We start from the raw sequence: 12,297 nt of genomic DNA on the forward strand, positions 1-12,297 counted from the left end.
CTGGATGTTAGAGTTTGAGCTTGGTCCCTCACTCTGAGGCCTTGAAGAGGCTTGCTGAATTTGGGGGGAATGGACGAATTAGGCATCAGGTTGGCAAAGGAAGAAGGTAACAATCATGTTCACTGTGCCAGAGTTTGAGCTCCCTTCATTTCCCAAGCAGCCTTTCTTGCCTTTGTTTCTCTTGCCTTCAGCTTACAGTAAATGTCAAATATTTTGAGATCTCAGTGTTCATGCTGCTGTAGAGTTATGTGGGTGTGCCCAAAGCCTCTGAAAGATGCCTAGCCTTGACAGCTTGGGTTTTTTTGATCTAAAAAGACTGAATTTTCCTCTGACACCTCACCTTGACCTGCTCCTTATATCTGTGCACTGTGATCTTGCACCTCTTCTGCCTTCAAGTTGAGATTAATTGCAAGAAACTCAAAAAACCCCAACGCTTTTAAAATTCTGGCACCATGACATTCCTACTGAAGTGTTAACAGTTACCAGTGTTAACTGTTCATCACAGAGCAACAGTACTATAACCTGTCTGCCACAGTCTTGGACTCCTTTGCTAATCAGCTGGAGCATTTTAAATTTATCAGATTATGGGCATTTTTTAGGCCCCATCTGGTTTTAGTAGTCAAGCTCAGTGTGAGGCCACCATGAATTTAGTACAAATCTCAATTTCGGCTTACTTTGTCTATTCATCATCCTCCAGCTTTGCACCCTAAGGTGTGATTTCTGGGAATAGTAATGCAGGATATTTACAGAAAAGAAAACCAGGCTGAAGGGGGAAGAGACTGGAAAAGGAAGGAGGCATTAGGAGTTCAGTATGAGCAGTAGTAGAGCCTTCATCTCCCTTGTGCAGCTGGGAAACAGCGTTCCAGGCTGCACAGTGAATAGATGTGCAGTGCAGTGGCCTCAATTAAAATGCAGTAAAACAAATATTATTCTCTTGTGTCATAATAATGCTTTTTCAGATGCTAATGACTTCAGTTCATACCAGTTTCCTGACCTTGGCGAGGTGCTGCATATAAACATTGCCCAGAGGGCCACTTGTGTGCTCTAGGAGAATAAATTTAGAGCTTAAAAGTTCGACTGCATGTTGTTTAGGCAAACAAAAACATAATTTCAGAAGGAAGTGTCTAGAACTGGATAATGTGAAGGAGGTGGATTCGCAGAGTCCTGCATCTTCCAGAGCAATTTAGGTTAAGGCTGAGCATTCAGTTAAAAGGTTTCCAAAGAGGAATGGGAGTAGGAAATGAGGGAGGAAAATCTGTATGTGTTAAATTTGACATCAGAGGGAGCATTTGACATGGGAAGGGCTTTGTGTTTGTCATTTTAAACATGTTTGTAATGTTATGCTGCTGGGTGGAGGTGTTTGTTTTTGTCCTGTCTCAAAGCCAAGTGTGAACTTCTAAACAGACTGTCTGGTGCCGTGTTCCTGTTCCAGGATGTGTATGAGTGTGTTGTTTGCTTTTGGATGCATATCCCTTCAAGCTATTTACAATGTCGCATCTTTCCACTTCTGGGGTAGCAAGTTCTGGACCTGTTCTGCTTCTCTACCTGAATCCTGTGTTGGGAAAAAAGTGGGGCTTAAGAAAACATTTCTGCATGTAGTTCTGTGAAATTCTCAAGAATTTCAGACTGTGGGTTTTTGCTTAGCAGGTTAAGTGCTTCTGTTTTAGTGCATTTTATTGTTTGTTTGCCTTGTGTCTTCTCAGAAATGAAGTGTATAGTCCCTGGTATATTTGGACTTGAAGATTCAGGCCTTTTCTGCGGACACATGAATTCTGTTCTAGCTGCACAGTAGTATTGATAATGCTTTCTGTATTTATTCACAACTCTTGTTTCTTGAAGGTCTTGGTGCCCCTGGTTCTGTTACAACAATTTCTGATGGAGTTGACCAGACGGGGCCAGGAACCACTGAGTGCCCTTGTGAACTTCGGGGTGACATATCTAGAAGATTATTCTGCAGATTATATCATTCAACAAGGAGGATGGGTAAGAAGACCTTATTTCTAAGTGTGATCCTAGTAGGAGTGAAAGCTGAGAGGGCTTGCTAGAAGTAAGCAGATGCAAGAAGGAATGCCTCAGGAAAAGAAATAAAACAATAATTGGGGGTCAGGACCAGCAAGGGATCTTGGGCAGTCATCTATTTCTCTTCTCTGCTCCAAGGCAGAACTGACTTTCACCCATTCATTTCTGATGTTGATATTAAAGACCTGTGTGATTGGACTCCACAATTTCCCAGGCAGTCTGTGCCAGTTCTTTGCACTTCTGGTTTGTTGGATTGCTGCTGAAATTGAAGAGGTCCTTAGGTGTCAGATAACAATTAATTTTCGTAGAGAGTGTGTTAAGGTGCTAATTTGTTGCAGTATGGTGAGCTTTGTGCTTCCCTGTTAATATCCATGGAGCGCTTCATTTGGAAACAGACACCCGTAACAAAAGGTACTGTGCCCAAGATGTTCCTCTTTTTAATGGCATCTTCATCCTCTGGTGACTGCTGGAAAAGGTATATGGGTTTTTTCCTCTTCTTAGATTTCAGAGAGTTTCTTAGCAGATCAGTAGTTGGGGAGCACTTCATACAGAAATGTCAATAGGTACTAACTTATTTTTATAATAAGATAGCTAATGCATATTAGACTTTGTAGCTGTATGGGAACATGCATAGAATGAGCAATCAGGATTTCTTTGTGCTGCATTTTTCCTTGTAGAAATCTTTAATTCATGGTAACCAGTGTTCCTGAGTCATGGCGTGCTGAGAGAGTTTCATTTAGAAATACTTCAGAAATGCAGCTCACAGCTGATGAGCTGGGTCTTGAAGGCTGAGCCTAAGATTACTGGGTTTGGGAGCAATGCCAGATTTGAATGGAATTAATCTGGGATTTGTGAAATGGCTCCAGCAAGCTGATTCATTCTAAAAGGAAAAGCTGTTCAGGAAAACCCAGTGATTAAAAAAAAAGTGCTAGTAGGAAAACTCTCATTCAGAAGCTTTTTGTATTTCAAGAGTTTACCTGAGGGTTTTTTAAAGAGCAGCTTGTTCCAGAATTTCTGCACATCTGCACCTTCTTTATCTGTTCCCAGCAGTTGTGGAGGATAGTTCCCAAGGCCTGCAGGAGGGATTGTTTGTCTCTAAGGAACAGAAGCACTAACAGTGTGCAGCCAAATGACCTTAGGTCATTTGATAAATGCACTCATACCTCAAAGTTTTTTCATCCCAGGGCAGGCCCTTACTGGCAGCCCTTAGACAGATCAATGTCAGTACTTTTTTGCTTTTCTGCCTTGTTTTTTGACCTCCAAAAGGGCTGTGCTCTGTTTTCCAGCACGGCCTGCGAGGGAGGAGGCTGTGCTTTGTGTTTGGGTGACTGTGCATGGATGTACAGATCCGGGTGCTGGTGTCCAGCAGGCTCCGAGCGTGTCTGTGCACATCCAGCCAGGCAGAAAATCAGACTGACACAGGCAGGGCAGCAAACAAGCCAGAGCTATTTTTGAAACAGCACAAGAGGCGAGGAAAGAGACAAGGTGATGAAAACCCTTTCCAGATGAATTAATGTAGCTGCACTAACCTTTGTGAGTTGCTCTGGGGATGGGCTGGGGGTGCCACTGGGCATGTGGCTTTTTGTGGAGGAAGGGGAATATATGGTTATATTGTATTTTTTCTTCCCTGTAAGGAAAGGGTTCATTTTTACCCTGTGGCTTGTCTCTGGGTTTGTTCTGAGTCTGTGGGATGGCAGTGCTGGGAGCAGGGCATGGGGCCAGCGTGGGAGAGGTTGTATTCTGAGAAGGGCTGGGAAGAGCCCGGGAGGCTGGTAGCCACAGGAAGTGTTGGAGTGTATGCATTTTTTAAGATAAGCATCTGCCACAGGGGCTCCGTGGGCCAGATCAAGTTGTTAGTAATCGTTTGTTCGAGCCATAAGGGCAGTGTATAAACCTGGGAGTCTCCAGTGACTCGTGTTGCTGTGACAGTAAGAGGTTCAATGTTTGTGTTACTTTGGAGTGGTATGAAGATAGGTCTTTCCTGCAGCTGCTAAGAGCTTGCTTAAAAGTGAGAAGGTGCAAGAATAGCCTGTCTGGTTTTCAAGTCAGCTTTTCAGGGGCAGACCTGAAAAGCTCTGTAGTGTCTCATCCCTTGGCACCATGTAATTTGGGATCGTCCTCAATTTTTGGATTGAGGTCAGCCTTTGCCAGGAGGGGAGTAGCCAGTCAAAGGTAAGGGGTCAGCAGAGCCCTTCCTGTGCCCCACTGCAGATCTGTGGAGTCAGAGTTGTACAGAGCTGTGTCATCCCTTTGCTGCATCATTCTGTGCAGCCACAGTGCGGCTGGAGGAGCTCCCAGGGCTCTGCATGTGTGCGAGACTTGAGGTTCCCTTGTGGGCTCAGGAGGCCTGTGGGTCCAGGAAAGCATCTGGCTGAGGCTGGTGGACAGCTGACAAGAAGCAAAATTTCCAGCTCAAGGGAATAAAGGTTTACAAATTGGGTAGCTGTGCAGATTTCAAGAAATTGGCATGGCTTGTGGGAAATGAGAAATTTGATACACCGGAGGATGAGAAGTTGCATTTTGGTTTTCCATGCCAGTCCCACAGAGATAGGGTGCTGAGATGGTGTGTTGGAACAATGAGTGTTCCCCTCCCATTCTCCCTCCAGGCACTAAAATGGTAATTCAGCTAACTTTTGGTGGCAGTGTGGGACTGGTGGGTTGGTTGGTGAGGGAATGGCTGGCATATTTTTATGCTCCCTCTTTCACTAATTGCTCTGACAGGTTTGGCTGCAGCTCTTGCATTGTTTGACTCTTAGTATGGCCTCTCTTTTGGAGCAAAAAGCATTCTGGGCATTCCAGGTTCTCTAAACAGACATGTGGGGGCACACATTTCTTCCTCCTGACTAATCGTCCTACTAAGACCTTCTTCCTTTTTCATCTTGAGCCGTTGCAAAACAACACCCAGCCTCATTAACAAGTAGCTTTTTTCTTTTCTTTCCCAAAACCAATGTTAGGGCTCAGCCAACAGACATGCAGTGTGTACATGCTCTCCCCACCCCTTCCCTCATCTCCCCACCCCTTCCCTCATCTTCCCTCCCCTTCCCTCCTCTCCACTCCCTTCTCTCCTGGTACCTCCCCTGCCTTTTTGCTCTCTCTGACTCCTCCGTGGCTCAATGCTGCTGCATCAGAAGCAATTCTTGGTCTCCTGGAAAAGTGCACAGTAAGACCAGTCAGTTGGTAAGGATTTTTTCCTGCTTCCTTTCCCACCCCTCCCCAAATAATTTATTTCTCCTCAAGTCCTGCAGATCCTGTTTTCCATGGTTAGGTTTCATCTGTGTAGAAGTATCTGGGAATGCCTATAAGGAGGAAAGAGCGTCAAATTTCTTGGAAGCTAGCTGCCTTTTTTTTCTCTCAGATTCCCATTCCTGTTAGCAGCCCCTCTGCTTTTCCCTTGTTTGAACCTGTTTATCAGCGTGCAGTTAATAACCTTTCTTCTCAGCACAAGCCTGGGAGTTATAATTGTGACCCATGGCAGAAATTGTCTCTGCCTTCCCAGGGGTCTTGTCTCGTGAAGTTCAGACCTGGATTTGCATTTAACTAGTTAACTGCCCGTGCTGAAGGGAATAAAAGTAAATTTGCTTGAAATCTGCATAGTGTTTACAGTTTCGTGTCTCAGCATTAGAGGAGCTGTTTTCTCCGTGTCTCCAGTGTTTTGTCTTGGGCTTTGCAGCTGGTTTAGTTGTTCTCTTTGCTGCTGGTGATTGAATAATACACATATTAGAGAGTGTTAACAATCCGGAGGAGAAAGAGAGTAAAGAGCCAATTGTCATCGTAAGGAAGAGAGGTAGTCAGTTTGTGCTTCTGGAGATGAAGATCTCCTTCTGCAGCAGTCCAGGTGTCTGCCCTGGGAATGACAGTGCAGAAATAGAGAGATGTGCTCTGCTGGAGGAGAGAGAAGTAAGTTTAATGTGGCACGAGATGCAGGAAAGGGCAGTCTAGTTAGAGGAGTCCTAGCAAGGAGTTTTCCTTTCAAAATAACTATGCTTTATGCTTGTATCGTCGAATACTGCAGTGAAGTGTCCACTTTTATTTATATGCAACTTCTTTGGTACAGTAATAGATTCTTTTAAAATTTTAGGCACTGTGGCTGAAGGACATTAAATGGTAAAAGAGCAACTAGATCTCCTTTCTGTTTTCCCTTCCAATAACTTCAAATCTGAACAAGTGGTCTATAAAAAACTGAATTTACCTAATCATTTTAAACCCATAAGACTGAAACCTTAAAGGGTGTTGCTTTGGTGCTGACTTCCTGCCGGTTGTATAGGTTGTATTGGAAGGCAGGGATGGAAGAGGATCATTTCTGCAGGCTGTTCTAGCTAAAGCATTCCTTGAAGGGAATGGGAGTGGTGGCTGCAATGTCAGAGTGCTTTGATGTGGTTCACTCGACCTTTTTTTTGCTTTTTTTCTCCTTAATAAAAAGTGCAGTCCTATTTGTAAGAACTCTACTCTCTTTTTCTTGGCTCCACCTATCTTGACAGTTTCAGAGGGATGAACAGAGGGGCACAGTAAGTGCCTGAGGGCTTTTTGTGACTTCTTTATATTTTAAAATGTTTTGTTCTGGATCTGAGTGTTGTCAGCAGCTCCTTTATAATCCATTGCTCTGAAGGATTAGCCGGGTGGTGCTGTCAGGTCTGACTTCCATGAGGGTCTGAAAAGGTTTGGTATAATGGGGCTGGGGATGGAGACAGGGAGCAGATGGAGCGGCAGCCTGGGCACAGCCACGTGGGAGTGAAGCTTCCTGACCGCAGCAGCCATCCCTGGGCACAGGCACCCCTGCTCCAGCACACAGCTGCTCCTCTGCCACAGCTACAAATCATGAAACAGACACATTCCCAGCTCTAGGGAAGTTTGTTGTTGTGGGAAGTTTGCTTATTTCCCCGAGGGAGGTGTCTTAGGATCCCTGGACACAGGCCAGTTTGTCCCTCCTTGCCTCTTGTTTTTCAGACACTGGATTTTAAGCACAAGTGCATTTAATGGGTTCCTAGTGCTCATTGCTGTGACACTGTTGGTGTGGGGAAAGCGGCTGTAGAAGCATAGAATATCCTGAGTTGGAAGGGACCCACAAGGATCACTGAGTCCAAGCCCTGAGTCACACCATGTGCCTGGGAGCATTGTCCAAACGCTTCTTGAACTTCATTTCTCTCTGGGATAGTCAGGGATAGTCAGTGCCCTCACCTAAGAAACTTTCTAGCTGAGTTGAGTGTTTGAAATTTTTATGATAGCCACTATTGCTCTCCTGGGATAATGTGTTCTGCCAGCATTTCCTCTTGAACCTCAAGATACTGTTTTTCTCAGGGATTTTATATGGCTCTGTTTAGTTTTGTGTTGAGGGGTTGAAGCCCAGGGAACGTGGAGATTTTTTCCCCTGGTGGCACTTTCTGACCTGTACAGAATTTCTGCCTGTGTTAGAAAAAATCAGGGTCTGGGGTGTACAGGTGGCTGGGCTGTATATTTTTTCAGGTGGACTTTTTTGTGTCTTCGGAAATGGGTTTTGTGTGAGTTGCCTATCCACATCATTCCTTGTTTATACTTTCAGAACTGAACCAGAGAGACCAGTAGAGCTTCTAAGAACACTTAAAACCAAACCCTAGAAGAAGCTTCAACAGGAGTTAGGCACAGTTGTTTTGCATTTTCCTGCTCTTTGGAGTTTACAGGGCAGGGCATTCAAAGCCTGCTCTAAGATGCAGCAAATGCTCTGTTGGACACCTTAATGGGGATCTCTTATGTTCACGGTCTAATCACATCTCCATTACAGATGCAATGTGTGCTGCTACTCCTACTATTTTTGGTAGAGAAAAGAGTTGCTTTTATCTTTGAGACATTCAGAATTTTGATTTGAATATATCTCTTGGCACCAGAAGCAGCTTCGCATAAATGATGCTGGAATTATTTAGTTAAAGGTTTTGCTGTTTAGCAAATACATACTGTAGTTAATGAGTCTGTTTGTTTGTATACACTTAATAATAGACATATTAGAAAACTATGAAAGATAATATAGACAACATAAGAGTCAGTTTCTGTGTCTTGGGGGAGGCTTTGTTATGTTTGCTGCCTTTAAATCATAATTGAAAGTTAACAGGTGTTTTTAAGTATCAGTTCTGTACTATATTACTGGAAGAGCTTTCAGACATTTTTTCCCTTCCTTTCTTAGCAGTGTGCAGTTGTCCAGTGTAGCTCACCCTGTAGCATACTGGCTGTAGCCCCTCCTGAGGGCAGGTGTGCCACGTTTGTTAATAGTGCTTCCTGTTACGTGCAGAAGCATCGTGGAACATTCCTGCAAGTCAAACCCCATAGGCAGAGGATGGTGATTGATTCTGGTAGCTGATCTTTTCCTCAAGACTGCCTCATGGCACGTGGCTATTCTTGCTGTTCTAGCCAAGCAGGGAAGTCTGCAGTTCTCTGTCTCCTCGTAAGTTGTGCCAGCTCTTCCCTCAAGTGGCAGTGGTTGGGATCAGGAGTGGCAGGAAGCTGCAGTGAGGGATTTGAGCTTCTCTGCCACACCTGACGTGGTTCTCTAAATATGCTGGATGAGGAGAAGCACTCCCAAGTTTGCAAGTTTCCCACTGCAAATATGAAAAAGAGCAGCTATGATCTTTCTGGTTTGAAGCAGTAGACTGTCTGTTTACAATAAACAAAGCAGATAAAGAAATGCTTACATACATTACTTGCTTACTATTAAATCTAAAGTGTAGGGCTTATATAAGGCCTCCTCAGGTTATTAAAAATCCTTCCACATGTTTCATCCTGTCCTGGAATAATCTGCCTGCTGGAGCTTTGCTTCTGGGTCACATCTGTAGATGAATCAAGAGAATTGTCCTAAATGTCATTCAGTTTTTATTGCAACTGCTCTAAAAGGCAAAAACCCCACCAAAGTGCAAACCTCAACTGAACCAGCACAAAATCCGAGCTTTATCCGCTTGACTTTACGTATTAAATCTTAATTCAGCTCAAGAAATATTAATCATGTATCCTAAATAATGCCTATTACTGTCTGGATTTTCAATTAAAGCTTCATAAGCTTTTAACGAAAAAGTGCTGGAATTACCCACTGCCAGTGTGTCAGCTCTGCCCCAACCTTCCCAGCCACGGGCAATCTGTCTCTCCAAGCCTGGGGAGTTGTGTCCCTGAGGCACTGACACGGAAGGTAAATTGTCTGTAAAGACAGAAAGGAATCAGCCAGGCTGCATAAGGCTCTGATTTATGGGGAGCCAGCAACTGATAACTCTTTTGAGGTCAGCACAGTTTGCATGAGAAAAGGAACAATAAAACCCCTGCGTGTGTAGTGTTGGCACACGTATTAACGGGGTGTTCGGAATGGGGAGGATTGCCCCTGTTCCTCGTGTAACCATCCCTTCATTTCCTTACCCTCTCCAGAGCACTTTATCCTGCATTACCCTATGCCCAGATCTTACCTGTATTTTGTGAGAAGCATATCTCCAGTGAAAGTATGTATTTAGAAGTCTCAAGATGGTTTAAATTTCAGGGCAGTCTCTGTACGCGCTGTCCCCACTGACTACAGGTGGCTCCATCCTCCCCTCCGTGGGCTGCTGAGTCATGGCTCAAAGCTTTCACCAGTGCACAGTGTGTGACTTCAGGGGAATTCAGGCTGTCTGAATGTAGCCCTTGTTGGTGCTTTTTTTGCTACAATGGCCAGAGCTCACAAATCCTCAGCAGCATAGTGTGTTTTTGGAATATTTTGGTATATGCCTCATGCTGAGTGAGTCACAGCAGCATGGGTACGCTTCCACTGGAATGTTAAGAGCAGAGCTGTTATCAGCGGTGTGTGCCCCTGTTCTTTCTTCTAATGTCACACCACAGATGTAGTCTAGTGTGTTGTGATGTGGTGTGGACAGGAAATAAATTCATCCTGATTTGTGGAAGTGTAGAGCTGACCAGAGAGGAGGATAGTACAGAGGTTCGTGAGACTGCAGGTTTTACCCCTAATTATTTCATTGTTTGATTGCCATTTTTCTGAGTCTGTGTCACCTGTGGAAGTAAAAAATTGGCTTCGATTGTAGGTGTCTATTAGTGGCTTATATTCCAGTGAGAGTATTGCCTACTTTAACAACATCCAGAGCAAAACCTGATGGTCAGAGGAGTGAGCGTGCAATCTCAGAGTGTGTGGGCAGCGGGCTGCCTGTCCATTCTCAGCACAGGGTGGTGGAAGCCAGCCACAGTGGCTGACCTGTGCTGTGCTGCTCTCCAGTGTCTGCTGGAGCAGGACAGCTTGGTGCTGTGTGTGGAGTCCTGTCCTCCCACGCTGCACAGCAGCCCTGGCCCACACAGCTCAGTACTTGGTCTCTTTGGATCCAGTAACCTCTGCCTTTACTTAAGTTTCTTGGCTCTTTTCCATCACCCTTAATTTGTAATGCTGGTTGCTTCCTCCTACGTGTAGAGCTCTATTTTGTTTTAACAGCCTGAGTTGGATTAAAAAAAAAAAGAGCTCTTCTACTGGAATGTGACTTTCAAGAGGGTGCTGGAGTCTTGACTTGTCAGTGCCTGCTTGCAGAGCAGAGCTTGCTTTGGGTTTGGCATGTGGGTGGTGTCTGAACATTTTTACAAATTTAATGCTTTACTCATTTTTATTGCATTCTGAATTAAGACTTTGTGGTGATCCTCAAGTGGTTAGTAAACAGCTTAATTGCTTTTAACCCTTTCCCTGAGGAACTCTGTGCATCCTTTCACTTCAGTTTCTGAACATCTTACCAAGCTGGATCATGTTTCCCACACCTGAGCAGTTTAAAAGCATTTATGAAGGAAAGTTCTTTTGCAAGTGTTCTATAATAGTCCTTTTTCCATGTCCTAATATCTTCCAAAATTCCATGGGCTGAGGGTTAAAAATATCTCTGCAAAATAAAAAGCGTGCTTGTTTTTAACTGGGATCAGTTCCTGACACAGGACACTGTGTGGATCCATAAAAAGTTGTGAAACAACCAAGGAGGTGTCTTGGAATGGGAAACTATAGGTAGGAATCAAGCCCCAAATTCACAGGTGTTGGGAAGGGTTTAAAGCTTCGAGTGCTTTAGGAGAGCTATTGCATGCAGAAGGGAGAAGGAGAATGAATGGAATTTTTGTTATGACGGACTGTACAGGAAAGCTTGGAATTTGCACAGAAGGGGCTCCTAGCACTGCAGTACTTGCTAGAATGTTCAAATCATTTTTGTTACAAGCAAGAAAGTTACTGAATCTTTGTTAATTGTTTCACAGACTTCTATTATATGGCATACGAAACTTCAGGGTTCCTCTCTGCTGCCATCTCTTTGTCCTCAGTTCAGTGGGGATAGAGTTAATTTTCTTCCTAGCTGGTACAGAGCTGTGTTTTGGATTTAGAATGAGAGTAACATTGATAACACCCTGATGGTTTAGTTGTTGCTGAGTAGTGCTACCCCTAAATCAAGGACTTTTCAGTGTCCCATGCTCTGCCAGTGAGGAGAGGCACCAGAAGCTGGGAGGGAGCGTGGCCAGGGCAGCTGATGCAAACTTGCCAAAGGGATATTCCATACCATGGACCATCAAGCCCAGTGTATGAACTGGGGCTGATCACAGGGAATCAGTATTTTACACTTGCAGTTTCTCCAGCTGGAGCCCACTGTCAAATTTTCAGGATGCCTACAGATTTTTCCTAGCTAAATAGAAGCAAGCAAACCCTGTCACAGTCTCTGGGTGTCTGTGCTTGGTTGGTTGTTTCAACTTCAGTTGTGTAGCCAAAGTTATGACGGCTGTCTTCAAAAGTAAACTTGTTTAAGAATAGCTAAAATGGTAGTAAAATACTAGAATTACTGTAGATTCCATCTTGTTGGTACAAAGTAGAAATAAAGGCTTCAGATAGCACTGGAAATAGGATAAAATTAATGTAAGAGGAACACTGTTAGATGAAAATGGACAAGCAATAGAGAGCACTTGCACAGAAAGGAGTGGGGAGTGGTATCGAGCACCTGAATTTGCTTTCTTTTTCTTTGTTCTGTTGCAGTTTGGTTTCAGACTTTAGTATCTTGTCGGGTTAATGATGACCATGTGGTGTGTTTTGGTGATTAATCAGTGATAAAGTAGTGTCAGGGAAAGGAGGAGCTCCCAGCAAAGCTCATAAAAGAGGTCCCATTCTCTGGAAACGCCAGCAGGACCAGCTGGGTTCCGTAGTCTCTACTGAAATGTAGGTCAGGCAGCTGCTGCTCCTGCAGAGCCCCTCTCATCTTTCTTCCAGCTCACCAAGTTTCCAGGTGTCCTGTTCTCCCGTACAGGGGAGGGAACGCTGAAGCCGTCGTTCACATGTTGTGTCCT

General features: G+C 44.3%; 1 protein-coding gene across 2 annotated transcripts in view; it reads left to right on the plus strand.

Annotated features, from left to right (window-relative positions):
• The window catches only part of BCL2L13 (BCL2 like 13), a 38,326-nt gene that overhangs the window by 18,744 nt on the left and 7,285 nt on the right, over positions 1–12,297 (plus strand). For both annotated transcript variants that reach the window (XM_008643996.2, XM_017726248.1), the window contains exon 6: positions 1,840–1,983. In XM_008643996.2, the coding sequence (XP_008642218.1) occupies positions 1,840–1,983 (144 nt within the window). The remainder of the gene's footprint in view (positions 1–1,839; positions 1,984–12,297) is intronic.

This window comes from Corvus brachyrhynchos, unplaced genomic scaffold, assembly GCF_000691975.1.
Source record: "Corvus brachyrhynchos isolate BGI_N302 unplaced genomic scaffold, ASM69197v1 scaffold191, whole genome shotgun sequence".
Classification (NCBI taxonomy): domain Eukaryota; kingdom Metazoa; phylum Chordata; class Aves; order Passeriformes; family Corvidae; genus Corvus; species Corvus brachyrhynchos.